The following is a 27,315-nucleotide window of genomic DNA, read 5'->3' on the forward strand; positions in this document are numbered from 1 at the left end:
AATCACATTTCTCTGTTTTAATTTATAGTATTTCATCGTGCAATGACTTACCATCACGAGTCCAATTGATTCTGCACCTTGAAAAATGTATCAACTCGAAAGCCTGGCTTGGATACATCAAACGTCGTGTTGTGAAAACTTCCACCATTGCGGCACGTCACGCTCGAGAGCAAATTGAATCTGATTCTCATGAACTCTTTTGGTGTTATAGATAAAGCAGTCACATTTCTTGAAAGCAAAAAAGCTCCAAATGTGACTGCTCTATTTATAGCTCCGCATCCAACGTCCAATACAACTCGAGTATGATTACCAAATGCAAATTCAGGACCCATCTGACAAGATAACATAAAATCTGAGTTAAGTAAAATCATAATAACATTTTTGTCAAATGTTAAGCTACTAGATTAAAACAGTTAAACTAACACTTCATCCATTTGATAAGTTGTACCTTGTCTCAGCTTTTTAGCTATGGAATCGATGTTTTATAACCTTCCGTTTGCAGAACTAAACAATTCAACCTCAGTTGATCTAAGCTTATCGATCATCTATTCGAGGACAATGCCATTCAAATTTCTCCTATTTCTCAGTTGAACTAAGTTTATTGATCTCTTCAACATTATCCAAACAAGGAATATAATCTCTGAAACCCTCAGAACAGAAAGAAAACTTGCTAATTTTTACTTTAGGAATATGGTATTGCAATTGTTCTCTATAAATTGCTGTTGATTGGTGTAGAAAACAATTTGTTGGTATCCATCAGACCAATGTTGTCCCAGATAAAAGAATACGAAAGCAATTACAACAACTTCTCACATTCGAATACTAATTCTAGCATCCTCTCCCATAAATCTAAGCATCCAGCTGCAACTGCACCATGAGCTCAATCATCTCTTTTGCGGTTCTTTTGAATTTCTAGCTCAGCAGAACCACAAACCACATTTGCAAATTCATATAAAACCCATCTCAATTCCACCGTCACCCAATTTGGTATCACCACCAACAAATCAACCACTGGATGCAACTTCAAATTCATTACTGCAAAAACCCATTAATATCATAAATTCCTTCTCAGACTCTCAAATAGCCATCCATTTCATCACAAACCAACAGCAAAAACAAACCCTAGATTTTCTATTCTTGATGGAAACCAACAAATCTTCAAATCGTCACTGTCAAATCGAATCACACCAACCCTAGCTTCTATTCAGAGTAATCCTTCTCTTCTCCTCGATCTGTAGCAGTAGCAATGACAAAATCTCCACCCTATTCAATCCTCTCTATTCATCACTCGTTTCTCATCTTCTTAACAGCAGCTGCAGCAACGATTTACATATCGGCTTGATTTCAATCTCAAAACCCCCATACTCATCTTGAATCATTCCCATGAAAATCAGCAACAATCACCTTCTTCGAATCATTTCTCCACCATAATCAACATCATCTCAGACCCTTGAAAGTCATCACATCAGACAGAGAACGGAGTAGAAAAGAGGATGAAATGGAGGAAATGATTTTCTTCATCTGTTTATGTATTTCTTATTTAGATCCAATTTCTTAGAATCTGATAGATTTGTTGAAATTTTGAAATCCGATAGATTTAATGGAGTTTTTTCCATCCGACAGTTAGGGTTTTCTTCTGTTTTAGAGAGACGGAAGGTAAGAGAGGAAACGAAAGTGAGTGAAGAGAAGTGAGAGAAAAAAAAACTTTATTTATGTATAAGAATTTGGACGGTGAAAGATATGATTTAAGAGTGTCATACGGATTATCAAGATTTTTGGACAGCAAAGATTTGATTTAAGAGTGTCATACGGATCAAGGAAAGTGTGTTTTCTTTGTGCTTTCTCTTTGTGTTAGTACGAACTCATGATTTTGGTTTAATTATCAACCTTCCACATGGAAAAAAATCCAAAAAAAATATTAATAAATTTATGACATTGTTATCGACATTCTGATATAAAAATATCCAAAAAATGTATAAGAATGAATCGGGAAAATGAAAAAATGAATTTGATAATTGGTGTGTTTCTTTGTGCTTTCTCTTTGTGTTTTTGTGCTTTCTCTTTGTGCTTCCGGTTTGAATTTCGACTAGTCGCATAGGTCATGAAGTAATTTTGACAAGTCATCCAGGTCATGAAGTAGCTTTAGTTTACACTGGTAAACTAAGGTTATAAGATTACTAGAGATGGACCACGAAATTCTGGATGGTCCTAACTTCAAACTTAGCTGGATACATCACCGAAATCGATAAATATGAAGCGCAGTGTCCATTCAAACTTCAAATGTGGTATAACATCATACAAACTATGAGACAAGAAGCTCCGGGAGGGTTCTGACTTCAAACTTACCATTATACATCATCGAAATAGATAAATATGAAGCTTAGTCTTGTCGAATTAAAATGTGGTATAACAACATACAAACTTTGAGCCAACAAGCTCCGGGAGGGTTCATACTTCAAACTAGTCGGAAAATTCGTAAGAACGACGAATTAACCAATATTCGGTAGGATTCCATGGAGTATTCTCTGAAACCTTAACACAAACCCTTTTCTGGTGACTTCGAGAAAGAAAGTGGCTCCGAGCTCGAAACTTGGACTACTACAAGTCGAAAACTTCGTAAGAACGATGAAACCTTAAGCAAACCCTTTTATGGCGACTTAGAGAAAGAAAGTGGCTCCGAGATCAAAACCTGGCTGTGAGTAGACTACTATAAGTCGGAAACTTGATAAGAACAATGAATCCATATGTTCATATGTAAGATTCCTTCGGGATATCCTCCGAAACCTTAAAAAAAACCCTATTCTGGCACATTGTATGCATACTCTGGCTTTGAGATCGAAACCCAGTCGTGAGTGGACTACTATAAGTCGGAAACTTCGTAAGAACGATGAATCCGTCCATTTACAGGTAAGATTCCTTCGGAATATTCCCTGAAACCTTAAACAAACCATATTCTGGCATATTGTATGCATACCCTGGCTCCGAGATCAAAACCTGGTCGTGGGTGGAGTACTATAAGTCGAAAACTTGGTAAAAACGATGAATCCATCATCTACAAGTAAGATTCCTTTTGAATATTCTCCGAAACCTTAAACAAACCCTAGCTATTCTAGCATATTGTATGCATACCCTGGCCCCGAGATCGAAACCTGGACGTGAGTGAACTATTATAAGTCGGAAACTTCGTAATTAAGAACGATGAATCCATCCATTTACAGGCAAGATTCATTTGGAGTATATTCCCCGAAACATTAAACAAACCCTATTCTGGCATATTGTATGTATACCCTGGCTTTGAGATCAAACATAGCCGTGAGTGGACTACTATAAGTCGAAACTTCGTAAGAACGATGAATCCGTCAATTTACAGGTAAGATTCCTTCGAAATATTCCCCGAAACCTTAAACAAACCATATTCTAGCATATTGTATGCATACGCTGGCTCCGAGATCAAAACCTGCCGTGAGTGGAGTACTATAAGTCGAAAACTTGGTAAAAACGATGAATCCATCATCTACAAGTAAGATTCCTTAGGAATATTCTCCGAAACCTTAAACAAACCCTAGCTATTCTGGCATATTGTATGCATACCCTGGCTCTGAGATCGTAACCTGGCCGTGAGTGGACTAATATAAGTCGGAAACTTCGTAAGAACGATGAATCCATCCATTTACAGGTAACATTCCTCTGGAATATTTCCCGAAACCTTAAACAAACCCTATTTTGGCATATTTTATGCATACCATGGCTCCGAGATCGAAACCTGGCCAGGAGGGGACTACTATATAAGTCTGACAGTTCGCAAAAATGATTAATCCAACCATTCATGGGTAAGATTCCATAGGAATATTCTCAGAAACCTTAAACACACAAAAATTCGTCAACATCGAGAAAGAAATGCCTCCGAGATCGAAACCTGGTCAGGAGCGGACTACTATATAAGTCTGAAAGTTCGCAAAAACGATGAATCCAACCATTTACTGGTAAGATTCCATGAGAATATTCTCATAACTTCGAACTTCCAGGTTCACGATTTGGTCCTGAAAAAAGTTTTCGGATATTTCTACCAATCTTAATAACCTTAAGTTAGTGATTTAACCCACTTTTTTTTTTTTGCAGAAGTGAGAAATTTTTTGCAGAACCGGATAACAAAATATTTTTTGCTGAAGTGAGAAATTTTGGCAGAAGTAAGAAAAATTCTGCAGAAGTGAGAAAAATTTGTCGTATCCTTACGACGACTTTCTTAAGAGTTGTGGAAAGGGATGTAGAAAAACTTTCATCACAACCATCCATTTCCATCTAAAGGGTCTATTACCCAGATCGATCAGTAATCTACTGAGGATATGTGTTGACTTTGGAACTTAGTGTTTTGAAATTTGAGTTATATGGTTTTAGAAGGGAAGTTACATATTGAACTTAACCCTCTTTGGTGAAGTTGTTGTGATTGCAGAATGTGCCAGATTTTGCCAAGGAATAGGAGAGCAGTTTGAGAAGTATTTGTCTTATGCGATGCCAATGCTTACAGAGAAGAATGTATGTGATTGTTTACAGAGAAAAATGTATGTGATTGTTTACATAGAAGGAATGTATGTGATTGTTTACAGAGAAGGTATGTATGTGATTGTTTACAGAGAAGGCATGTATGTGATTGTTTACAGAGAAGGCTTCGCGCTGTTTGCGGCTCAGTCACCTGAGCATTATTTTTGAGCATTACATTTTGTTTTACAACTTTTATGAAGGGTTGTAATAAAGTTAGTGTATTAAAGAACCACAAACTTAACAGAACATGTGATAGTGTAGGTATGGTTAGTGGTGTATACTTCTATGCAGGAGGATGAGGATCAAATCCCCCCATCCTCATTTCTTCCAACGTTCTATATTTTTACTTCAACAACACTTATAAGTGTTGTTATACATTCTTATTAAAAAAAAAAGCCAAAAATTATGAACAGTAAGGATGGTTGATGAGCTAGACTTCCACAGTAGATTCATGTTCGAAATCTCCCCTACCTCATTTTTTCCAACATTCTATATTTCACTTCAACAAACACTTATAAGTATCGTATACGTTTTTATTAAAAAAAAAAAAAAAACAAATCAAATTGTCAACTTTAAGGATAGTTGATGATCTAGACTTCCATGCAGTAGTTCATGTTCGAATCTCCCTCTAACACTATTTTTCATCATCATATTTGGTTTCTTCAACAACTCTTGTAAAAATTGTGATAGGCTTAGTCACTTCCTTTATGGAACAGAGTTGTTATAGCTAAATGTCGTCACAACTCTTTTGCTTAAGGAGTTTTCGTTTGTTTTCTTAGCGCAACCCCTTGTTTCCTAAGGGTTGGCAGTGATGATATACGACAACTCTTCCTTTGAAACCAGTTGTAAAACATAGGACTTTCTACGATGTTTAGCGAAGAGTTGTAAATCTCCAGTTGTAGATGTATATTTTTCCCGTAGTGTATGAAACTTTCATATAAGCCGAACCGTTCATCAATTGGTAGATTCGGCTCATAGATGTGAGCCGAACCTCAACCTGTTTCGCCGAACCATGATCCAAAAAACCTAACTTTTGATAATTAAGAGCTATAGAAGTGAGATTAAGCATAGAATGGAAGTGTACTGTGTATCAAAAGCATTGGGTTCCTCATCAATGTCTCCATCATCAGGATTTAGCTCATAAAAATCATCATCTTGAGTTTGAGCTTGAGTTTGAGTGGGTGTAAAATCATTCTCATAATCTAAGAAATCAGCCATTTGGGAATCATTGTGTAGTTGATGTGTATTTTTCTAGGTTTTTTAGATGAATTATGACCCTCCTCATCCTCCATTGAATCAAGAATTAAAATTTTCTCATTTTCTCCTTCTTTTTCTCTCCTTCTCAATAAAAACTTTGATTTTTTTCTCCAAAATTTTTCATTTAAACAACCTTTATAATTCTGAAAATTATCTTAATCACTAAACAAAATATTTAATCACTAATTAATATTATTAACACTAATACGTAAAGGGCAGATTTGTCATTAAAAATATTTGGGCTAAGGGATTATCTGAATTTGCTATTTCACAACCTTTTTTATCTTTATTCAGTATGCCTAGAAAGATTTCAGTATGCCCAAAATCATAATTCTGTCTATCATTATATGCTCTCATTCTTGGTGGGTTCATGAAGCTAGGAAGAGTCTCACTAGCTTGAGCCTATTAATTGTATACCGAGTAAAATTATGTTTGAATGATATAGACAATCTGGTGAAGTTAATATCGTTGTCATGTAATATATGCCATGTATGTATTAAGTGTGACCCTGTATGACATATTTATGGAGTTTAGCCGTTGGATTGGATTACCAAAGTAACCAACCATCAAGGGGTAGACTTATGAATGATAAAATAAATAGTTGTTTGCTTCTTGAGCTAATTCAGTATCAAAAATAAAATAAAAAATGATACCATTAGGTGAAATAATTAGCTCATATATTCTTATGTAAAGGTGATCTTGATGCCCAAAGGTATCATGCTGTATGAACATTTAAGAATACTATATATATATAGCAAACTGACATTTTAGGTCATATATGTTGGATAAAATTTATGTATAATTCTTTTGATGTCCCAGTTTATCCATTTTCGGTGCATATCATGAATGTGACCTGAATGGTATATGGAGTCTTACCAGTAAAATTGTGCTGCCAAAATAGCAAATTGTAAGTGGTAAACTCTCTTAAGAATTACGGTGACAAAGTCGCTTGTATATCCTAATTATGTTATTAATGACTTGTCCAAAGACATCATTGGTTAAAGTAACTAGGTGAAATATTCTCTCTTAAGAGCGGTTTGATATCCAAAGGTGTCAGGCTAATGGTATAGAGGATATATGACAAGTTTGACATTTATGTTTCCATTGCTTTGGTTGCATTTGGATGCTCCGCATTTAAGGTTGGCATATTGATTGCATGTTGATGTCATCTGAACCGCATCGAGTTCAGCTAATAAGTTGATTTTGGTAAAATAAACCTTGAAAAATAGTGAACTCAGTAAGAGCTGTGGTTCGTGACGTTGTCAATTGCATATTCTAATTAATTATGGTATTAGTGATTTGTCCAAAGACATCGCTATGTGAAGTAATTAGTATATGCTGTCCTCATGGTCTTACAAACTAAAGAAGTTAAAGACCTTTTAGTTTTGAGGACGGATGATACATTGAAAATTAAAGTTAATGGGGCAATAAAAATGAAGGTTATTTACGTCGAAATTTCGTCCCAAAGGACAAGTTTTGACGGTATGATTTGTTTTGAAAATTTGTGTTTGTTGTCTGTTTGATGCTTATGCATTCAATTGTTTTGAATGTTGATTCTTGATCGCATCATGCTATTGTTATCTCTTTAATCTTGGTGTTTAATGAATTTCGTGCAACTGATTAGTTTTAGTTAGCACACAAAAGGTCACCTTCTATCATGAAATATGATAAGAGTGGGATCATACTTAAAAATACTAGGATATATTGTTGTAACTTATCCACATTATTGATATAGTGGCAAAATGAATGTGTCATTGTTATTTTTTAGTTAATGGATTTTATGTTTCGGTCCATGTAAAGTTTTGGTTCGAGATATAGCATGATTTAAGCAACACGGAAATGTATTTGCAATTGTTGGGATTAAATAATTTCTTGAGATTTCGTGATGACTGTTAGGGAATTTCGGTAGAATATTTTTCACCATATTCATCAATAAATTTCACATTATAGTTACATCTGCTTGATAGTTAGCTACATGTAGTAAACATGGATAGTAGTGTTTGTTACTGGGCTTGAAAGCTTGTCAGATGGAAAGGTGAAAGTAGTAAGTTCAGATGAAATGATGAATATATGTTTTCGAAAATATGACGAGCTAAAGATAACATTCTCGTTTTATAGATGGATTCCTAGAATTTTGTATTGTGTGAAATGCACAATGCTCAAAGTGCATAATTGTTTCCGCTAAGAGTAATTGTGCTATGTGTTGACATAGTTAATACCTACCTCTTGTATTGTGGGTGAAAACTTATAAAGTCTTTGCGGAAATCATAAACTTAGTTTCTGGTAAGTTTATCTCAAGAATGTTATCAGTTTTTGAGTATATGGAAACCTAGTTTAGGATGATTACATTGAGCGACGAAAGCTAGAGTTTTCCACCTACATGAAAGAATTGTATTAATAAAGACTACTAATACAAGGGGCATGTGTATACGATTATCCTGATTATAGTACAAATATATTTGAAATTAGAGACACTTGATAATGGTTAATCTAGTGGGAGTTGTAAACTATGAAATATAGTTTCACTATTTGAATTATTATTCCCATTATGATTTGATATGATCCAATGTATGAATAACTGCAATTAGTTGAGCTACTAAAATTTCAGAAAGTAAGGAAATTCGATGTTTCTTCTGATAATGTGGTATCTCTTCAAAAAGTGTTAATTATTGGATCAAACAAGTGTCCGTATTGAATTTAATGATTATTGAGTTTGATGACTCATAATTGTTTGGAGTTTCATCAAACGAGAGTAGGAACAATTACGTTTGTTTGGAATTTAGGGATAGAGAGACTGCAAAGGTTTCTCTGAATGGAAAGTTGACTTTTAGCATGTCATCTTACGTGATCAGTATATGAAATTCTAAAGATCCATCTTAGTAGTATTCTTCAGATTTGAGAAATTTTTTCTCGACTAAGTTATAAATCTGAAGATCAGTGGGAGTAAGTAAATATATATATCGATTTGTATGTTGATGACACACTAGTCATTATCCATTGGAAATCTTGGTTTTTTGTTCAAACCAGGAAAATCCTCTTTAAAAGAACTTCTGAACGAGATGAACTTGCCATTAGTGCAAGAAAAAGCATCTTAATAAAGGAAAGTTCTTATACTTATGACATGGACAGTTGCTCTGCTAGTGTTGAAATTACACATAACAGTAAGAAATCTCAGTCCTATATAATGAAAGTTTAAAATTCTCAACAAAATGCAAGGAATACCTTATGCTTCCGCAATTGAGAATTCATGTATAATGCGTTTTACATGAAATTATGGAATTCTGTAATAAGTATTCTTGGTTGTTACCTAAGTAACCCAAGAAAATAATTTATTAAGGAATATTAAAGTAAATGTATTCACCTTCTTATTATTGATTCTTTGAAGGTGGTAAATTGTTCAGACTCATCTTTGAAGCTCATGATTCATAGAGTCCTTATGTGATATGACTTTATGCTAATGTAGAAATGGTAACTACTTCATTGACTTTGGAGTCTGAATTTGTAGTATATGATAATTCCACAATTTAAGGTTGTGCAACTTTATCTCAAGACTTGGATTATGTTGACATTATAGCCAAGTGGTTGAGCATATGTTGTGCACGACAATCTCTTTCTGTTAAGCGATACGTGGTGAGACTTTATATGCGTATAAGCGTATGAAAATACAGTTTCCCATTGTACATAAAGAGAATCGGGAAAACAACGTGTTGATGTGGAAATGCGAGTACAGAAACTTGTGAATGCATACCCATTGATGAATACAAGGGTTATCACTTGATGCGTTAATATTGCATCCTAATGTACCTGACCCTTATAATAGTTGAAGTATGGATAAATTATCGATTTCCACATCACTCTTTGAGATCTCATAAAAAGTGTTATTTCTGCATATCCTGTTATTCCATATGTGCACACAATTATTGATAGAATTAATGCAACAAGAATATTTTGGTAATTCAAATTATGGTATTACGGCTTTCATGTGTTTAGCCTTATGAACTGAAAAGAACTTATGTTCTCATTGTTTTGTAATGTATTAATGTTGTAGTACATGGAAGGGAGTATGTCGATAAATGATTTATGACCGCCATGACTTGCATTAGTGCATTGCTAAATAATGATATTATGACTTATTGAAATGGAGTAAGCTCTTTCTTGCGGTTACACGCATAGTTTGTTTCACACCAAACCCTTTATGAATGTAACAGTTATGTATGGGTCATATGTGCCAAGTGGGAGAATATTACATTTTGTGGCCCACATGCCCATATCCATATGGGTTTTCTTTATGAATTATAGAGCATTATCCATTTTAAACTACAATTCTTATTATTGGCGGCTGTCAAGTGTGAATGTCACAAGAGGAGATTCTAGAATTGCGACTGTTAAGTAGCTTACTTAGATATTAAGTATCTTTGATGGAAAGAAATGCTACAACTATAAATAGCGCCTCAAGAGGTGATAAACCTATTCCTTGCCCTAGAAAGAAGTTTCCAGAATACCATCAACTATAAAGGAGTGGTGAGAGGAATAAAGTTTACAACTCTCCATAATCGTTTCAGCAGCTGAAAGAGATACAACGGGTTAATCAGAAAACTATGGATTATTAACCAGGTTTGTTGTCGAAACTTAATTTCAATAAATTTCATGAGCAGTGAACTTTATTGTCCTAGATCCATGATCATGTTCTGGAAAGTATTATTAGTGATTAACATGATAGAATTGATCCAACATGAGAAAGTCACTAGAGAGGAAATGCTTATTTCCGTGTTGGATAATGAAAAATTAATATATCAGATTGACCAAGAAGTTTGTTATCCCCAATGAGATTTATCTGTTTACACAATTTCTTGGCAGATATGTTAATGGAAGAAATAAACTTTGATCGAACATCAGAAACATCAAAAGGCTTGTGCACTCTAAAGATCGGCAGTCCAGATTTTGGTTCAAGCGGTGGCATATTATCCATTTTCCCCAAGATGTGGTTTCCATTGTACCTACAGAATCCAATAACAATAATCAGAAACCAAGGGAGGGAGCTTCAGTTCCTAACGAAGAATGAAATCATGTAACAAAACACATCAATAAATCATGGGCGGAGCCAGGTTTCCAAGTGAGGGGGTGCAGACAAAAATACACACTACAACAGAAATATCAAACCAATTTTCTTCTTCTTCCATAGCACATGAATAATTGTACTTCAACAGCAAATAGTGTCCGATAACAACAAAATATACAAAATAAGAGACAGCTTAACTAGTTAATTATCATGTAATGTACTCTTATTTTATGCTTATATGTATCGCACAAAAAAAAATTTAGAATTAGATCAAATATATGTTTCGCCTACGTTATTTGGACAAAGTTTCAACCTTGACTTATATTTTGGCCAATGATACAGAATAAACAACTATAAGATTCCCCGCAGATTTACCATCAATACCCTGTTCCTCTTCCACTAATTCAAACACTATTAATAAAAGGTCTAAAATGGGTACTAGGAAACCAAAGCTTTTACCTGATTATGTAACTAACTATACAGTAAGATATCCTGTTGCAGATGCTTTTACTTCTCTGCTACAGTTGGTTGAACCAAATACTTACAAGGCTGCAAATAATGATCCAAAGTGGGTTGTGTCAATGGGAGACGAAAATCAAGCTCTTAAGGATAATGATACGTGGGACTTAGTAAAATATCATCCATCTATGAATGTGTTGGGATGCAAGTGGGTGTATAAACTCAAATTGAATGCAGATGGTTCTATTTAGAGAAGAAAATTTAGATTGGTGGCAAAAAGATATAATCAACTTGAAGATGTAGATTATTCAGAGACTTTTAATCCAGTGGTTAAGGCTACTACAATTAGGTGTGTCTTAACAATTGTCTTATCTAGGAATTGGCTGGTTAAACAATTAGATGTATCCAATGCTTTTTTGCATGGACATCTAAATGAGTGTGTGTTTATGCAACAAACTCCAGGTTTTGTAGTTGAAGGAAAATAGGATCATGTATGCCATTTGAAGAAGTCATTGTATGGGTTAAAGCAAGCCCCAAGGGCTTGGTTTGAAAGGTTTTGAAAAACTCTACTTCAGTATGGTTTCAAACAGTCCAAGTGTGATCATTCCCTGTTCTTATTCAGTTCTTCAGAAGGAGTCATACTTCTACAACTTTATGTTGATGATATCATCTTAACAGGTAGATCTTCAGCTCTATTATCTTCTCTTACTACTTACCTTAGTAAAGAATTTGCCATGAATGACTTGGGGGATCTCCATTATTTTCTGGGCATAGAAGCTACCAGGAATTATTCTACAAATCAAATTCTGTTATCACAGAAAAAGTAACAATGGACTTATTAACAAAGGCAGATATGGTGAATTGCAAGCCCTGCAGTACTCCAGTTTTAAAAGGTCCAAGATGTTCAATTTTAGATGGAGAATTTTTAGAGGATCCTCTCTTTTATAGAAGTTTGGTGGGAGGATTACAATATGTTACTATGACAAGACCTGACATAGCATTTGCTGTCAGTTATGTGTCCCAATTTATGCATCAACCTACAACAGTACATCTACAACTTTTCAAGAGAATTCTTAGGTATTTTAAGGGTAGTCTTGGTTCAGGTATTACTTTGGGCTCCTCTGATCTTAATTCTCTTACTGCCTACACTGATTGTGACTGGGCTGGTTTCCCTGATACTAGAAGAAGCACTGCAGGATATTGTGTGTTTCTTGGTTCTTCTTTATTGTCTTGGACTTCAAAGAAACAACCAACTGTTTCTAGATCAAGTGCAGAGGCATAGTACAAGGTTTTGGCAGTTGCTTCTTCAGAATTACTTTGGGTTTCTTATCTGTTAAAGGAATTGGGTATATCTCTGCAATTACCTGTGACACTTTAATGTGATAATATGAGTTCTTCTAGTCTTGCAAGCAATCCTATGTTCCATGCAAGAACTAAGTACATAGAGATTGATTCCCATTTCATCAGGTACTTAATCATCTCAAAAATTTTGCTGATCAAGTTTGTTCCTTCCTTGAAGCAATTGGCTGATGTTTTTATAAAAGGAAGGCCTCAATCACTCTGTTACACACTAGTTTCCAAGCTTATGTACTTTACTGGTACACAACTTGGGGGGGACTATGAGTACATGTAAATGTTAGAGTATGGGTGTCTCTTATAATGTGTGCCTCTATCTGTTTATAGACTGCTTTAAGTATTTTTGTCACAGACAATTGTTGTGACTTTACATCTTCTGTAATAATGAATCTATAAATAGTTATGTAATAACTTTTCCTGAGTTAATGCTTTCGAAAATAATAAAACATTTCTTCAATTCATTTAGCTCTGATCACAGTTGGTTCAAGGACTCTATGTTAAAGGATTGTCTTTTTATTCTAATTGATTTTAGTTATATTAAAATTGAGAATATTGTTAGTAGAATTTTTAATGGTTTGGGAAGATAAAGCAACTAAATATAGTAGAAGATTCAATGTATCAAGTGAATGGTCGAACAATTATCCTCCACTCATCAATATATCTTCCTTTTTTATCAAAAAAAAGACAAACTAGCAAGTCAGAATATATGAAGCATCTCTAACATCTAATTTCTGCAAAAATATCTTCCTTTTCTATCAAAGAAAAAAAGAAAAAAAACTAGCAAGTCAGAATATATGAAGCATCTCTAACATCTAATTTATGCAAAAAGAAAGGATACTATAAATTAACTTACGCAAGGATTAGCTTTTCCTCCTCGGATAGATAAGCAAGAACAATCTCATCAATTTCCTTGCCTATTTCCATGACACTCAGCATCAGTGACGGACCTACAGCTGGGCTAAAGGGGGCTTTAGCCCGGGTAGGCTTCCCAGTCCACAAGCCAATTTTTTTTTTGCTCGAACAAGGCTTCTAGCCCGGGCCTTAAAAGAAAATTTATCTTTCCTGGGTTCGTCTCTGCTCAGCATCCTTCTAAATTTTTTATGATTGATCCCGAAGGATATTGGTTCATTTGTTTGCACCAGAACTTCCATCGTCTAAAAAAAACACGAGGCACAACTTTAGAGGAAACCAGAAAAATGCCAAAAAGGAAGCCTATCATGTTCACAATTCGATTGTTATCTATTTGACGATCTTATTGACATTCCTAAATCCAAGCACTATGGTGCCATATTTCTCTTTCCCATCCCTCGTAGGTAGGGAAAAACCAAAAAATCCTCCACTATGATCTCTCATATCCCTTCACTAAGGATATACCTCCCTACTACTCATAGTAGATCAGATCTGTTCCCTCTTGTAGGGAAAGGAAATGAGTTCCGTGTAAAACTCTGGTTTACGTGACTTTTTCTATGGAAACTAAATATTTGTTTCTGGTTTTCCTAGTTTTACCCTAAATCTTTCCTTTTACACTTTTTTTTTACTGAAACTTTTTTTTTTACCTACCATATCTCCCTTTTACCTATTATGTCTCTTTTTTTACTCTAAATTATCTTTTTTTTTAACTATACAAATTTCCAATGTAAAATAATTGGGTAAAAAAAAACGGATACTCAGTTTCTGTTTGGCACTATTCACACGAAAACAAACTGAGTTTCCATGTCATGTAGGGAAGGGATAAAAGGAAACCATAGTGAGGCTGCCATATCTCTTCCCTTTATTTGCGGATAGGGAAAGAAAACAAACTGAGTTTTCGTGTCATGTAGGGAAGGAATAAAAGGACACCATAGTGAGGCTGCCATATCTCTTCCCTTTATTTGAGGATGGGGAAGGGATACCCTCTCCCATAATGCTTGGCCTAACATCATCAACAACAACAACGATAAAATCAACAATCTCAGTCTTACCAGCCTAAGGATTAAAGCCTAATTCACTTTCCTTACCGGTCAAAAGGAATATGATGTAATAAAATAGAAAAAATTATACCTGGGGATGAGAAAGTCACCAAAGAGGAAATGCTTATTTCCGTGTTGGATAATGAAAAAATCAATATATCATTTTGACGAAGATGTTTGCTATCCCCAATGAGCTTCAACTGTTTGCACAATTTCTTGGCAGATATCTTAATGGAAGAAACAAACTTTAATCGAACATCAGAAACATCAAAAGGCTTGTGTACTCTGAAAATCGGCAGTCCAGATTTTGGTTCAAGCGGTGGAATATTATCCATTTTCCCCACAAATATAGTTTCCATTGTACCTACAGAATCCAATAACAATAATCAGAAACCAAGGGAGGGAGCTTCAGTTCCTGACGAAGAATGAAATCATGTAACAGAACACATCAATAAATCATGGGCGGCGCCAGGTTTCTAAGTGAGGGGGTGCAGACAAAAATACACACTACAACAGAAATATCAAACCAATTTTTTTTCTTCCACAACACATGAAAAATTGTATTACAACACCTAATAATATCCTGTAACAACAAAATATACAAACTAAGAGACACCTTAGCTAGCTAATTATCATGTATTGTACTCTTATTTTTTGCTTATATGTATCGCACAGTAAGCAATTGTATAGTGACACTTCATGAATCAAGGCAGATACGTTGTTGGATTTTAGAACTAGATTTTTTTTTATCAAGCATATTTTTAGAATTAGATCAAATATGATTCGCATACAGCATTTCGACAAAGTCTCGAGTTATATTTTAGCCCATGATAATAAACAAGTATAAGATTTCCAGCAGATTTACCATCAAATGTCCGGAGAAAGAATGAATCACCAACTTGAAATCTTAAACATGAAAAACATGATAAAGAAAACTAACAAAAACAAATGGTATAATCCAAAAAACATAACCCTTGCATAGGGTTAGAGATCTAAGATAACGAGCAATTAATAAGCATGGTCTTCAATCATAGAAAACTAAAAATCATGATCAAGAACATAATCGGCGATCAACAGATCAGAGAAGAGATGTATAATAGAAACCCTAACCTGAAACGGCGGAAACCAATGGCTTCTTCACAAATCTAATAGTTGACACGATAATTTACCGGGTTTTGACACATCGTATCGTTGGATTTGTCTATTTCTGTTCCTTAAAGGCAGTTTCTATGGCAATTGGGTCACGTGGATGAACAAACTGCATTCCCAACTATATGAATCAACGCAAAATGAATAAATCTTATATTTTTAGGGTCCCACTAATGATATTATTAACATAAACTAATAAAGGTTGGGTCCCACTAATGATTTTATTTATATAAACTAATAAGAGTTCGGTCCCACCGATTATTTAACTAATAAAATAAATAATAAAAATAAATCCTAATTATAATAACCATTTTGGAGAGAAAATATGTGAGGGGAGATCTTCCCTCCAACTCCAGCGGTCTTCCCTCCAACTCGGCGTCTATGGCACGATCGCCCGACCTTTCATCAAGCACGCGCTGGGTGTTCCATCTCAATGTTCAAATGAACATATTAGTTTGAACATCCATTTTTCATGTTTGTTTATTCCAAGTGGGAGCAAAATGAACAAACTTAGAATTTGTTCATTCCATAAGAATTGCTCTAAGATATCTTACTAAAGAACGCGGGCTTAAGCGCAATATAGCAATACCCTTGTAAAAATAGTCTACAAGCGCGTTTGTAAGAATAGTCAAGAACTCATTCTGCAACTTGTTAACATGATTTTCCATTCCAGGTCTAAGCAAAACACCATAGTACATGTTGCGGAGTTGCCGGCAGACACCCGATCCGCATCTTATCTACATCCTCCCAGTTAGTAGATTGGACACGGATGGACATGTCAAAACTCATTGGACACCCAATCCTCCCTATCATATATATAATTTATTTTTCCTATAAACTGAAGTAATAGATTAGATATTATCTTATTTCCTTTCTTAACATTATTCTCAATTACTGTGAGATACTCATTGACATTCTTTTGACATATAATAACGAATGAGAAAAGGGAAAGCTCTCATGGGAGTTTCACCATTATCCAAGATGGTATCATCCTAAAATCGATTCATCAATCCCTCTTCTTCTCTTACATAAAAAAATAAATAAATCGAATGGCCGGTGAAACGAAAAAGTTACATCCAGCCTTTGTTGTCACCAACATCAAAACTCTTATACCCATTCTCCTGGACATCAAACAGGACGAATATTCTTCATGGGTTTTCCTTTTCGAACTCCATCTCCAAGCTCATAATCTAGTTTTTCTCATTGACGGCTCAGCAACTCCAATAGATCTTGATGTCGCTACCGTAAAACAGCTAGATGCACTCAGTCGCCAGTGAATGTTCTCTACCATGGCCAAAGATTTGATGCTCACTGTTCTCAAATCAGGCAAAACTGCTAAAGAAATCTGGGATCACCTCAAGAAGCTCTTTCAAGACAACAAAGGAAGCAGCGCATCAACCCTTAAAAGTAAGTTTGTTAACCTTAAATTTAATGACTGTAATGGTGTTGATGATTACTGTGATAAACTTAAATCGTTCTCCGACCGATTAAGTGATCTCGACTTCCCGATGAATGACAAGCGTTTGGTTATTCAACTTGTCAATGGCCTTCCGGAGGAATACAACACTGTTGCATCTTTCATTCAACAGTCCATGCCTAGTTTTGATTCTGCCAGATCTCAACTGAGAACGGAAGAGATAAGGTGTTCTCAACAAACCCTAAATCATACACCGACGGCACTGGCTGCTGCTGCCTCCCCTGTGCAGCTCCAAAATCAGCGACAACATCCTCCCAGCAACAGCAAACGTGGTCCACGACCACCCTCCAGCGGTAATGTTAACTGGACCCAAAGCCCAGCGGCCCAACCACCTCTCCTGCCAACTCCCAACATGCATCGAATGGCCCAACAGACTCCAGGATACTCCCATCAGCCCAACTACCATCCTCACTGATCTCCCTACTGGCGTGTGCCTCCCCGCCCATACCCTACATCCCCTGCTTGGAAACCACGCCCTCCACAACAACACCAACAACGCTCCCCACGCGCACGGTCACCTAGATTAGGTCGTGGCCAAGCTTACTTCACTCCGACCACTGAAGTTCTCCAACCAGATGATATTGCACAGGCATATAGCTCCATGAGTCTTCAACCTCCTGATGAAGATTTCTATATGGACACCGGCGCTACCTCACATCTTACTTCAAATCCAGGTACGCTGCATAACGTTTTCAACTCTAGCAATGTTCGCTCTATTCTAGTTGGCAATGGCAGTAGTATACCAGTTACGGATAGTGGTACCAAGTTCAAACATCTTCCTTCTCGTCTTCTTCATCTAAAAGATACCCTTTTTGTCCCTGACATTATCAAAAACTTAGTGTCTATCCGCAAGTTTACTACTGATAATCATGTGTCTGTTGAGTTTGACCCATCTGGTTTCTCTGTGAAGGATATGATTTCGAAGAAGACAATTCTACGATGTGACAGTTCTGGAGAGCTCTATCCTATCACCAAGTCCATCGTATCTCCTCTTACTCCGCTCTTGCCTCAACCTATCTCTCTTGTTGTTTGTTCGCCAGATGTTTGGCATAACTGGCTTGGTCATCCTGAAAAATCTATATTAGATGTCTTACCCACCAAAAGTTTTATTTCGTGTAATAAAAATTCATGTTCTCAACTGTGTTATTTTTGTCAAGTTAGCAAACATGTTAGATTACCATTTTTTGAGTCCAATTCCAATACTTTTGCTCCCTTTGATATTATTCATAGTGACTTATGGACCTGTCCATCACATGTTGAAACAGGTTTTCGATATTATCTTATTTTATTGGATGATTTCACTAATTATCTATGGGTTTATCCTTTAAAATTCAAATCTCAAGTTTACACCAAATTCTTGGAATTTCACTCTTTCGTTAAAACTCAATTTGAGCGTGACATCAAAAGTTTTCAATGTGATTTAGGTCGTGAGTTTGATAACTCATATTTTCATAATTTTTCTCATACAAATGGATTTGTCTTCCGTTTCTCTTGTCCTCAAACCTCCTCCCAGAATGGCAAGGCTGAGCGTATGATTCGTCGAGTTAACGATATTACTCGTACTCTTATGTATCACGCCTCAATTCCCTCCAAATATTGGGCCGACTCTCTTAACATGGACGTCTATCTTCATAACATTCTTCCTACCAAAATTCTCCATTTTCGATCTCCTGTCTTTGCTCTCTATGGTCGAAAACCTACATATGATCGTCTTCGTATTTTTGGATGTCTTTGCTATCCTAACCTTTCCTCCACCACACCTCACAAACTTGCTCCTCGCGCTACCAAATGTGTCTTTTTCTTGGTTTTCCTGTCAATCATCGTGGTTATCGTTGTCTCAATCTTACCACACATAAAAATCATTATCTCTCGTCATGTAACCTTTGACGAAACTGTCTTCCCTTTCGCAACACCTACTCCCACCGGTCATACAGACTCAGAACCCTCTCTCTCACCTATCCACCACTCTTTTGCTGACACCCTTTCCTATCCGTCAGCACCTCCCTCATCCCCTTCGTCTGATGTCCTCAGTTCCCCTATTCCATATATTCCTCCTCACAGGCGTAGACCTACAGTGCCTCCCACTTCTTCCGCTACCACATCTACTAGTCCAGCTCCCACTTCTTACGCTACCACATCTACTAGTCCAGCTCCTACTACTTCAAATGAACAGCCTACAATCTCCACTCCATCTGCCTCCCCTAGTTCAGTTTCTCCAGTTCCCACTCTTGTACATTCTCCCACTGTTACGGCTCCACCCATCCCTCCTCCCTCTCGTCCGGTCACTCGGGCCTCCCGGGGCATTTTTTGCCCCAATCACAAACTCAATCTTCATGTTCAGTCCAAATATAAGATCTCTCCGTTGCCTCGTTCCCATCTTTATGCTCTTAGGGACCCTAACTGGAATGCAGCCATGCTAGATGAATACATTGCCATTTTGAAAACTAATACTTGGGAACTTGTTCCTCGGCCACGAGATGCACATGTTATTCGTTCTATGTGGCTTTTTCGCCACAAATTTAATGCTGACGGTTCCTTGCAGCGTCACAAGGCACGCCTAGTTTCCAATGGTATGTCCCAACAATTTGGAGTTGATTGTTTTGAAACGTTTAGTCCGGTTGTCAAACCAGCGACTATTCGTACAGTGCTTACTGTTGCCACGTCACGTTCTTGGCCTATAAATCAACTGGATGTCAAGAATGCGTTTCTCCACGGGGATTTGACTGAGACAGTTTATATGCATCAACCTCCGGGGTTTGTTGATCCTGAACACCCTGATTATGTATGTCGACTCTGTCGTTCACTTTATGGTCTAAAGCAGGATCCTCGTGCATGGTTTCAGCGATTTGCCAAGTTCATTACCAATTGTGGTTTTCGGGTAGTGTATGTGATCCCTCTCTCTTCGTCTACCAATCCGGATCCGAGATGGCATACTTACTTTTATATGTTGATGACATCATTTTGACAGCAAATACTGATCATCTTCTTGGCAAATTTATTACATTAATGAAACGAGAGTTTGACATGACTGATCTTGGCCCGCTGCATCATTTTTTGGGTATTTCTGTTAATCGCTCATCTTCAGGCCTCTACTTGTCTCAGTCAGTTTACGCGAAGGACATCATTGCTCGTGCATCTATGACAAACTGTAATCTTGTGGCCACACCAGTTGATACCAATTCGAAACTAAGTGCAACATCTGGTCCTGTGATCGAGGATCCTACTTTATAACGAAGCCTGGCTAGGGCTCTTCAGTACCTCACCTTCACTAGATCGGACATTTCTTATGCAGTTCAGCAGGTATGTTTGTTTCTGCATGACCCTCGGGAGCCTCACATGCAGGCCCTTAAGCGGATCCTTCGTTATCTTCAGGGTACACTTGATCATGGCTTGTTCCTGTCTGCTACTACATGTGGAGATTGGGATGGGTGTCCGGATTCCCGTCGATCCACTTATGGATACTGCATCTTTCTAGGTGACAACCTAGTTTCCTAGTCTTCTAAGCGTCAGGCAACTGTCTCTCGCTCAAGTGCTGAAGCTGAATATCGGGGAGTGGCCAATGCTGTTGGAGAGACTACTTGGCTTCGCAACTTACTTCTTGAGCTTCATCTACCTCTACGACGTGCCACCATTGTATACTGTGACAACGTCAGTGCCGTCTATATGTCTGGTGATCCTGTGCAACATCAACGCACCAAACATGTGGAGATTGATATACATTTTGTTCATGATCGCGTTCGTATTGGTGATATTCATGTACTACACATCCCCTCGGAAAATCAATATGCTGATATTTTTACCAAGGGCCTTCCACGACAGCTATTTACTCGTTTTCGTGCTAATATGAGCGTCTGCTCTTCTCCCGCTCCGACTAAGAGGGTGTAATAGATTAGATATTATCTTATTTCCTTTCTTAGCATTATTCTCAATTACTGTGAAGTATTCTCAATTACTGTGAGATACTCATTGACATTCTTTTGACATATAATAACGAATGAGAAAAGGAAAAACTCTCATGGGAGTTTCACCATTATCCAAGATGAAGGTTTCATTAAAAATTATAACCACTATCGGAACACGTTACTGTCATGAAATAGTAAAGTATAAAATCCTTTATTTTACTGCTTTTGATAATCCCCCAGCATATTCACCCATTCGAGTACAAACAAACCATTTTACTGCTTTTGATAACCTTCCGGCGTACTCACCCATTCGAGCACGAACAAACCGTCCCTAGTACAGTTGAAATGAGCCAAAGATAGCCTTATCATACACTCTTTCTTTCTTTTCTTAATAAAATGAAGGTTTCATTAAAACTTAAAACCACTGTTGGAACACATTGTTACTATCATTTCTGTAGGTTAACAGCCCAGCATACTCACCCACTCGAGCACGAACAAACCGTCCCCAGTACGGTTGAAATGAACAAAAGATAACATGATAATGCATCCACATGAAAACACCCCTTATCACTATACCTGTTTTGGTTTGACATTGGGTGTCCCCAATTTGTGGGGTACCACCCAGACGAGGGATCTTATTTTTATGTCCCAACGAGAATACTAATATCTCTGCATGGGATATTTTTTATTTTAATTAGGTCGACATAACGTAGATAGGATATAGGATCGATCCTCCGTGTAATAATATAAGCCAATTGTCAGTTACCCTTCCATTTTTGTTTTTAATCACAAAAAGAAAATCAACAATCATTTCAACCACAAATCAAATGACATGGGTTACCACTAAAAAATCTATAAATACTGTACATAAAGAGGGATATAGATAACAAGAAAAAGAAAACAATCTCTCTTCATCTCAGTACATCGTATTATACAGCTAATACCAGATTTTATCTCCTTTCTCTCTAAGAGTGCGAAAATGTATGCCGACCAAAGAGCGGTTGACAAAGCTGGGGAAAATATTGCCAGTGCAGCTCAAGCAACGAAAGAGTACGTAGTCGGTGCAGCCCAACCGGAAAAGGAAGCGACCCCTGGATTCCTTGAATCAGCTAAGAACACAGCTAACACAGCTGGGGGACATGTTGCCACTGCAGCTCAAGCAACGAAAGACTACGTAGTCGGTGCAGCCCCGCCGGAAAAGGAAGAGACCCCTGGATTCCTTCAACAGGTAAATAAAATAGGGTCCTATTAATTAACAGTCAACACGCCGCACACAAGTTTAATTAGATAAGTGTATTGCATTCTTGTTGATTGATTTTGAGTTGTTGAGAATGGTGTATAACTTTACATGGTAAAAATAATATGCAGACTGGAACGGCGGTGGTGAACACGGCACAAGGTGCAGTGGAGGCTGTGAAGAACACAATCGGAATGAATGATGAAAAGAAATGAAGAAGTAATTGTATTGATTTTGCTAATTTCATTTTTATGATGTTGTAGTAAATGATTCTCCAAGCGTAATGGAAAATGTTTGATTCAGAAAATACCACTGTTCATAACCTCAGCAACTAACCGTGTCATAGTCTGGATATAATCAAAATTCTGACCGGAAACTGAAAAAGAAAACATACAAAAAACGAAAAATATGTGGGTTACAGTGAAGAACCTGACCATAATTAAACAACAAACAAGGGATACACAAATACCAATTATGAACACGTTGAAAAGGATTGTACATACACAACGTCATCCCGAATTGTGTGAAGGTGGTTCAGCCGTAGGCCTGTAAAGAATTTTTAAGCAGTTTAGGAAGTACTAAATCTAGCTAGCTACACATGTTAAAATACATAAAGAAATTAACCCAGATTGGTAAATCTATGGTTGAATTGGTTTTTAGAATTTTGATTCTAAGCGCATAAGTTTTTGCCATAAATACCTTATATTCATCGGAAAATGGGTCATTTGTCCAAATATTTTTAAATCACGGTTCAAATGGACGAGTAAAAAATAGTTTGGGTGAAATGGCCAAAAATAAAATAATAAGGATGAAACTAGATACATCCTGTGTAAATTAAAAATAAGAAAAATATTTGAAAATGGGCACGATGAAACTGGTTACATCCTGCCTATTTTTATATTTTTGTCCATTTAAACAGTATCAAAATCTAACTGTCCATTTCACCCAAAAATTGTTGATTTTGGTCTTTTTAACCAATTTTGTGTATATTCATAGTATGTAGTTGTACGTGTTTTTGTTGATGCTAATTATATTTAATTGCGGATACATACGGCGATAAACTTGGTTCTTGCGGAAAAAGCCGCTCTCCCGGTCTGCTTTCTTTAAAAAGATCTTGCGGAATGTTGGAAACAATAGTTTTCCTACATCATGAACGACATAATAGTCTCCAGATGCGGATGCAAATTAAGTTTCTCTTCACAAAATTTTATAGGGTTGTGTGTATGAACCTTGAAGTAAATTATTACCACAAATGAAAAATTATGAAACCACGAAAAAATTACCACAAATGAGCTTTTTCTTTCTTAAACTCTTCTTAAACTTTTATTCCATCTTTATGAAACATACAAAGAGGGAATTAAAAACTAAAAGAGCAAAAATACAAAGCTAAGCATATTTCACAATCTCTTATAATGTTACACCCAATGACATTTGATTTTCTAAAGAATCTCAAACATGAAAATCTGCAATCTCAAACATCCATTAGGAAAGATAATAACAGTAGTCGCCTTGTATGCAATCAATCTATTCCGGTCAGTCTCAAGATACTACTCTCAATTCTATATATATATATATATAAGATTTTTGTTATTAGGAAAGCTAAAACGTTTAGGTAAAAATCTGACTTTTATTCAATGAGAGATGACCTAGTGGCAATTAGGGGGTAAATAGAAAAACAGTCTGTGAAGAGATCTTCTCCTTCTCAAACTGTAACGAGACAACCATCGTCGAGACTCCCAACAAACAATGACATTTTTCCTCAAGATTAGCCGTATCCATTTGACATGTAAAAAGAATGAGTTTTGTGCCAAGTAAAACAAATTGATCAAGTATTTTTATTACAAAAATTCATTTTCAACGGTACATTGATTTGATTCATCTCATATACTCCAATTACTACTGTTTTTTGTTTTTCCAATTTTTCGTGTAGAATTCATCGTGTTTCTCGCGAAGGCCTTTCTGAGAGCATATTCTATTTTTTAATCTTCAAAGATCATCCTTTCTGATCGGATTTCTAGCCTATTCTATCATTTTCTTGGATAAAAAGCCGATATTACAGTTCAATAGTGCTATTAGTGTTGGGTTCTTTTGCTAGTTAAGTTCAAAAGTATCAATTGTCAAGTTCTGTTAATGAAAAATCAATAGTATTATCAAAATAATCTCTTCGTACTTTCACAGCACCAGCACGCGTATCATGCTTGGTTAGCGTTTTCTCCACCGTGTATATTAATTTGATCAGTAATACTGTTAGCATTCGAATCAAAAGATGACTCAGATTATAATTAACAATTGTGAATTCTAATAATATGTCAAGAACTCTAAAATAAAAAGATTATGTCAGCTTTCCCCAAATCCGTTTTAGCTTATCCTATAACAAAAATCATATATAACATACTCATTACATGAAGCTAGTATTCTTATCTTCCTATCTTTTTGTCTCATCTCATCTCCCACCAACCCTCACCGAATCACGACAAACCAAGCTTCCCAATGAAACACTGATCTAGTAGTTTATGTGAACTCTATAGACGACAGATGCTAACACGGTTTCCATATTATGGACTGCACGGTCTAGGAATCCACTTGTTTAGGAACTCTTGTATTACACAATCTATACAGAAATTAAGAATAAGCCGTGCATTTAAAACGGATAGGTAGTAGAGAATTAAAGTGTTGTCCACCGATTATTAAGTGTGAAAAAACTACATATATTTATTTATTTTAACGATTTGGTTTGGCACGGATCCCTCAACGGATATTTTTTTTTAGTATGTCAACTACTTCCTTTTTTAACATGAATTCCTTTTTAAGAGTTTCCCGTTGTTCTTTTTTTCCTTTTTTATTAAATTTATTTAACGGTTTAACTAAATAATTCAAGTGTAAATTCTAACATAAGTATTGTCTACCTACCTTTTTTTCAACACCATTACTAACGGACAGTTAAATATTTGATGTATCCAAATTTTAATCAAATTTTAATTATTACAACCAATGGAGTTATGTCAAGTGTCCTCACCATAAGTTCTGCATTAGAGAAGGCCTTTCTAGATCAATAGGAAACGAGGGTTTCATCACCGTTTAATGTGAGAGTTTTATTTGTAAGGCCTTTAGGAATCCACTTGTTTAAGAGAGCTACGCAACGAGCACAAACAAGAATATCAAATTTTTGTTTTTCATGAAAAAATCGGAAGTGATCACCAATTTCTGTAAATTTTTTGAAAACTTGATACATAACCATTATGCAGCCACCAAAAAAGATGCATAACACATTCTGCAGACGCATAACGACTTATGCAACCATTTGCTCGACTGCATAACAAATTATGCATCTGCATAACAAAGTTATGCATATATAACAAGTTATGTAAGCATTGTTTTGGTTGATTTAGTGCGTACATAAAAAAAAATGATGCATAGTGCAGTATGCATCCATATTTACGGATGCATATCAGGTTACGCATCTATTTTCTCGATGCATAAAAGATTGTGCAACAATTTTCTCGATGCATAATGCATTATGCAGCAATATTTTGTATGCATATCAAGTTATGCATCCATTTTCATCTATGACAAGTTATGTAGCCACTGTTTTGGTTGATTTTAGTGGATACAGAAGAAATTGATGCATAATGCATTATCCAGCCATATTTTTGGATGCATAATGCGTTATGCAGGCATATTTTTGGATACATATCAGGTTATGCAGCTATTTTCTTGATGCATGAAAGATTATGCAGACATTTTCTCGGCCGCATGACATGTTATGCAGTCATAACAACGTGTCATGCATAACTAGCCACCAACTTTACAGCTCCCCATCTATATCTCGATAAAAATCAGACTCTTCAATCTCGGATAACAAGCACACGCTCATATCCATTGTTGCAGACGTAGAATAAAACAGCACAGATTCAAGTCAAATCCTGGCAGCAAACCAAGCTGCCGTTGATAATTCTTCTTCTGTCAAAACCTGATGTGCTAAACCCTGTAATGTCGCACCCTAAACCGCCTCCAACAATCCTTGTTCGGTACAAGCACTAAACACCACCAATCTGCAGCCATTCATCTCATAAAACTGACGACAGCTACACTCTTTCTTAGCTATTTTCAAGGACCCAAACTCTACCAGATGCTGAAACAAATTGGTACCCAAGTTAGCTCACCCTACTGGCTTCTAATTAACGCCACATTTGCTGCAAACAACCCCTGTACTCATCCCACAAACGCACAGCAAACTAGCAAGGAAATGGTGCGGTCAAGCAGCTGCAGCTGGTTATGTTCTTGTTGTTTAGCTTGACCAAATCTTCCACAGCACTAACCAAATTTTCGAATCACTCTGCACCCTTTTCTTCCTTATTTTCTCGCTGCCAGAACTGTACCAAACCCTCACCATAGACACCATGTATCCTTCGATATCTTGCTGGTTTCAAACCCACGACAACAGCACACAACACCCACACAAACATCTGCAGCAGCATTTGTTTCTTCTCCTCTTCTTACACGACCCAGATAATCAGAAATGCCCATAGCAGCAACCATTGTAACAGCTGCGAACTAGGTGGTAATAAGATGGTGGTTCAGCTTTTCTGTCGAACAGTTGATATACGCTACCTGATGGCGTTGTTGTATGTTGAGAAACCATCTCCTTCAGCTCTCCAATTTCTGCAATTTCACATTCAACACAACCCAATAACTCCACTTCTTCCAGGAATTATAAACTAGACTCAATCATCATCATTTACTGTCACAATCAACCACAACATCAACATCTCTTGGACAGAGAAAAGAGGGGATGTAATAAATTCTTCTTTCTTGGCTCTCTTGAGTTAAAATACAACCCAAACTTCTACATCATCTCGAGCTCCCGATTCTTCGAACACAACCACCAAAACCCATTTAGTCAATCAGTCCCAGATCCCCTTTTCTTTGTT

The 27,315-nt window shown here is 36.4% G+C and overlaps 3 protein-coding genes across 3 annotated transcripts; all 3 read left to right on the forward strand.

Moving 5' to 3' along the window:
• The first annotated feature begins 12,143 nt into the window (after window positions 1–12,143).
• Window positions 12,144–12,596, forward strand: LOC113332328 (uncharacterized mitochondrial protein AtMg00810-like). Its single transcript, XM_026578878.1, has one exon. The coding sequence runs from the start codon at window positions 12,144–12,146 to the stop codon at window positions 12,594–12,596; it is 453 nt and encodes a 150-aa protein (XP_026434663.1).
• Window positions 12,597–17,057: 4,461 nt separating this feature from the next.
• On the forward strand, window positions 17,058–17,660 carry LOC113332330. Its single transcript, XM_026578879.1, has one exon. It carries the CDS (start codon window positions 17,058–17,060, stop codon window positions 17,658–17,660), a length of 603 nt encoding a protein of 200 aa, XP_026434664.1.
• A 4,354-nt stretch (window positions 17,661–22,014) lies between these two features.
• On the forward strand, window positions 22,015–22,691 carry LOC113332551 (late embryogenesis abundant protein Dc3-like). The gene is made up of 2 exons (XM_026579093.1): window positions 22,015–22,375; window positions 22,516–22,691. The coding sequence occupies exons 1-2, from the start codon at window positions 22,127–22,129 to the stop codon at window positions 22,597–22,599; spliced, it is 333 nt and encodes a 110-aa protein (XP_026434878.1). The 5' UTR covers window positions 22,015–22,126; the 3' UTR covers window positions 22,600–22,691.
• The last annotated feature ends 4,624 nt before the right edge of the window (window positions 22,692–27,315 follow it).

This window comes from Papaver somniferum, unplaced genomic scaffold, assembly GCF_003573695.1.
Source record: "Papaver somniferum cultivar HN1 unplaced genomic scaffold, ASM357369v1 unplaced-scaffold_131, whole genome shotgun sequence".
Taxonomy (NCBI): Eukaryota; Viridiplantae; Streptophyta; class Magnoliopsida; order Ranunculales; family Papaveraceae; genus Papaver; species Papaver somniferum.

Excerpts from the sequence above, each read along its gene's own strand:
- LOC113332328 (XM_026578878.1), top strand. The coding sequence starts at position 12,144 with ATGGACTTATTAACAAAGGCAGATATGGTGAATTGCAAGCCCTGCAGT.
- LOC113332330 (XM_026578879.1), top strand. The coding sequence starts at position 17,058 with ATGGCCAAAGATTTGATGCTCACTGTTCTCAAATCAGGCAAAACTGCT.
- LOC113332551 (XM_026579093.1), top strand. The coding sequence starts at position 22,127 with ATGTATGCCGACCAAAGAGCGGTTGACAAAGCTGGGGAAAATATTGCC. Across the intron at positions 22,376-22,515 it reads CCCCTGGATTCCTTCAACAG|ACTGGAACGGCGGTGGTGAA; the intron begins GTAAATAAAATA and ends AATAATATGCAG.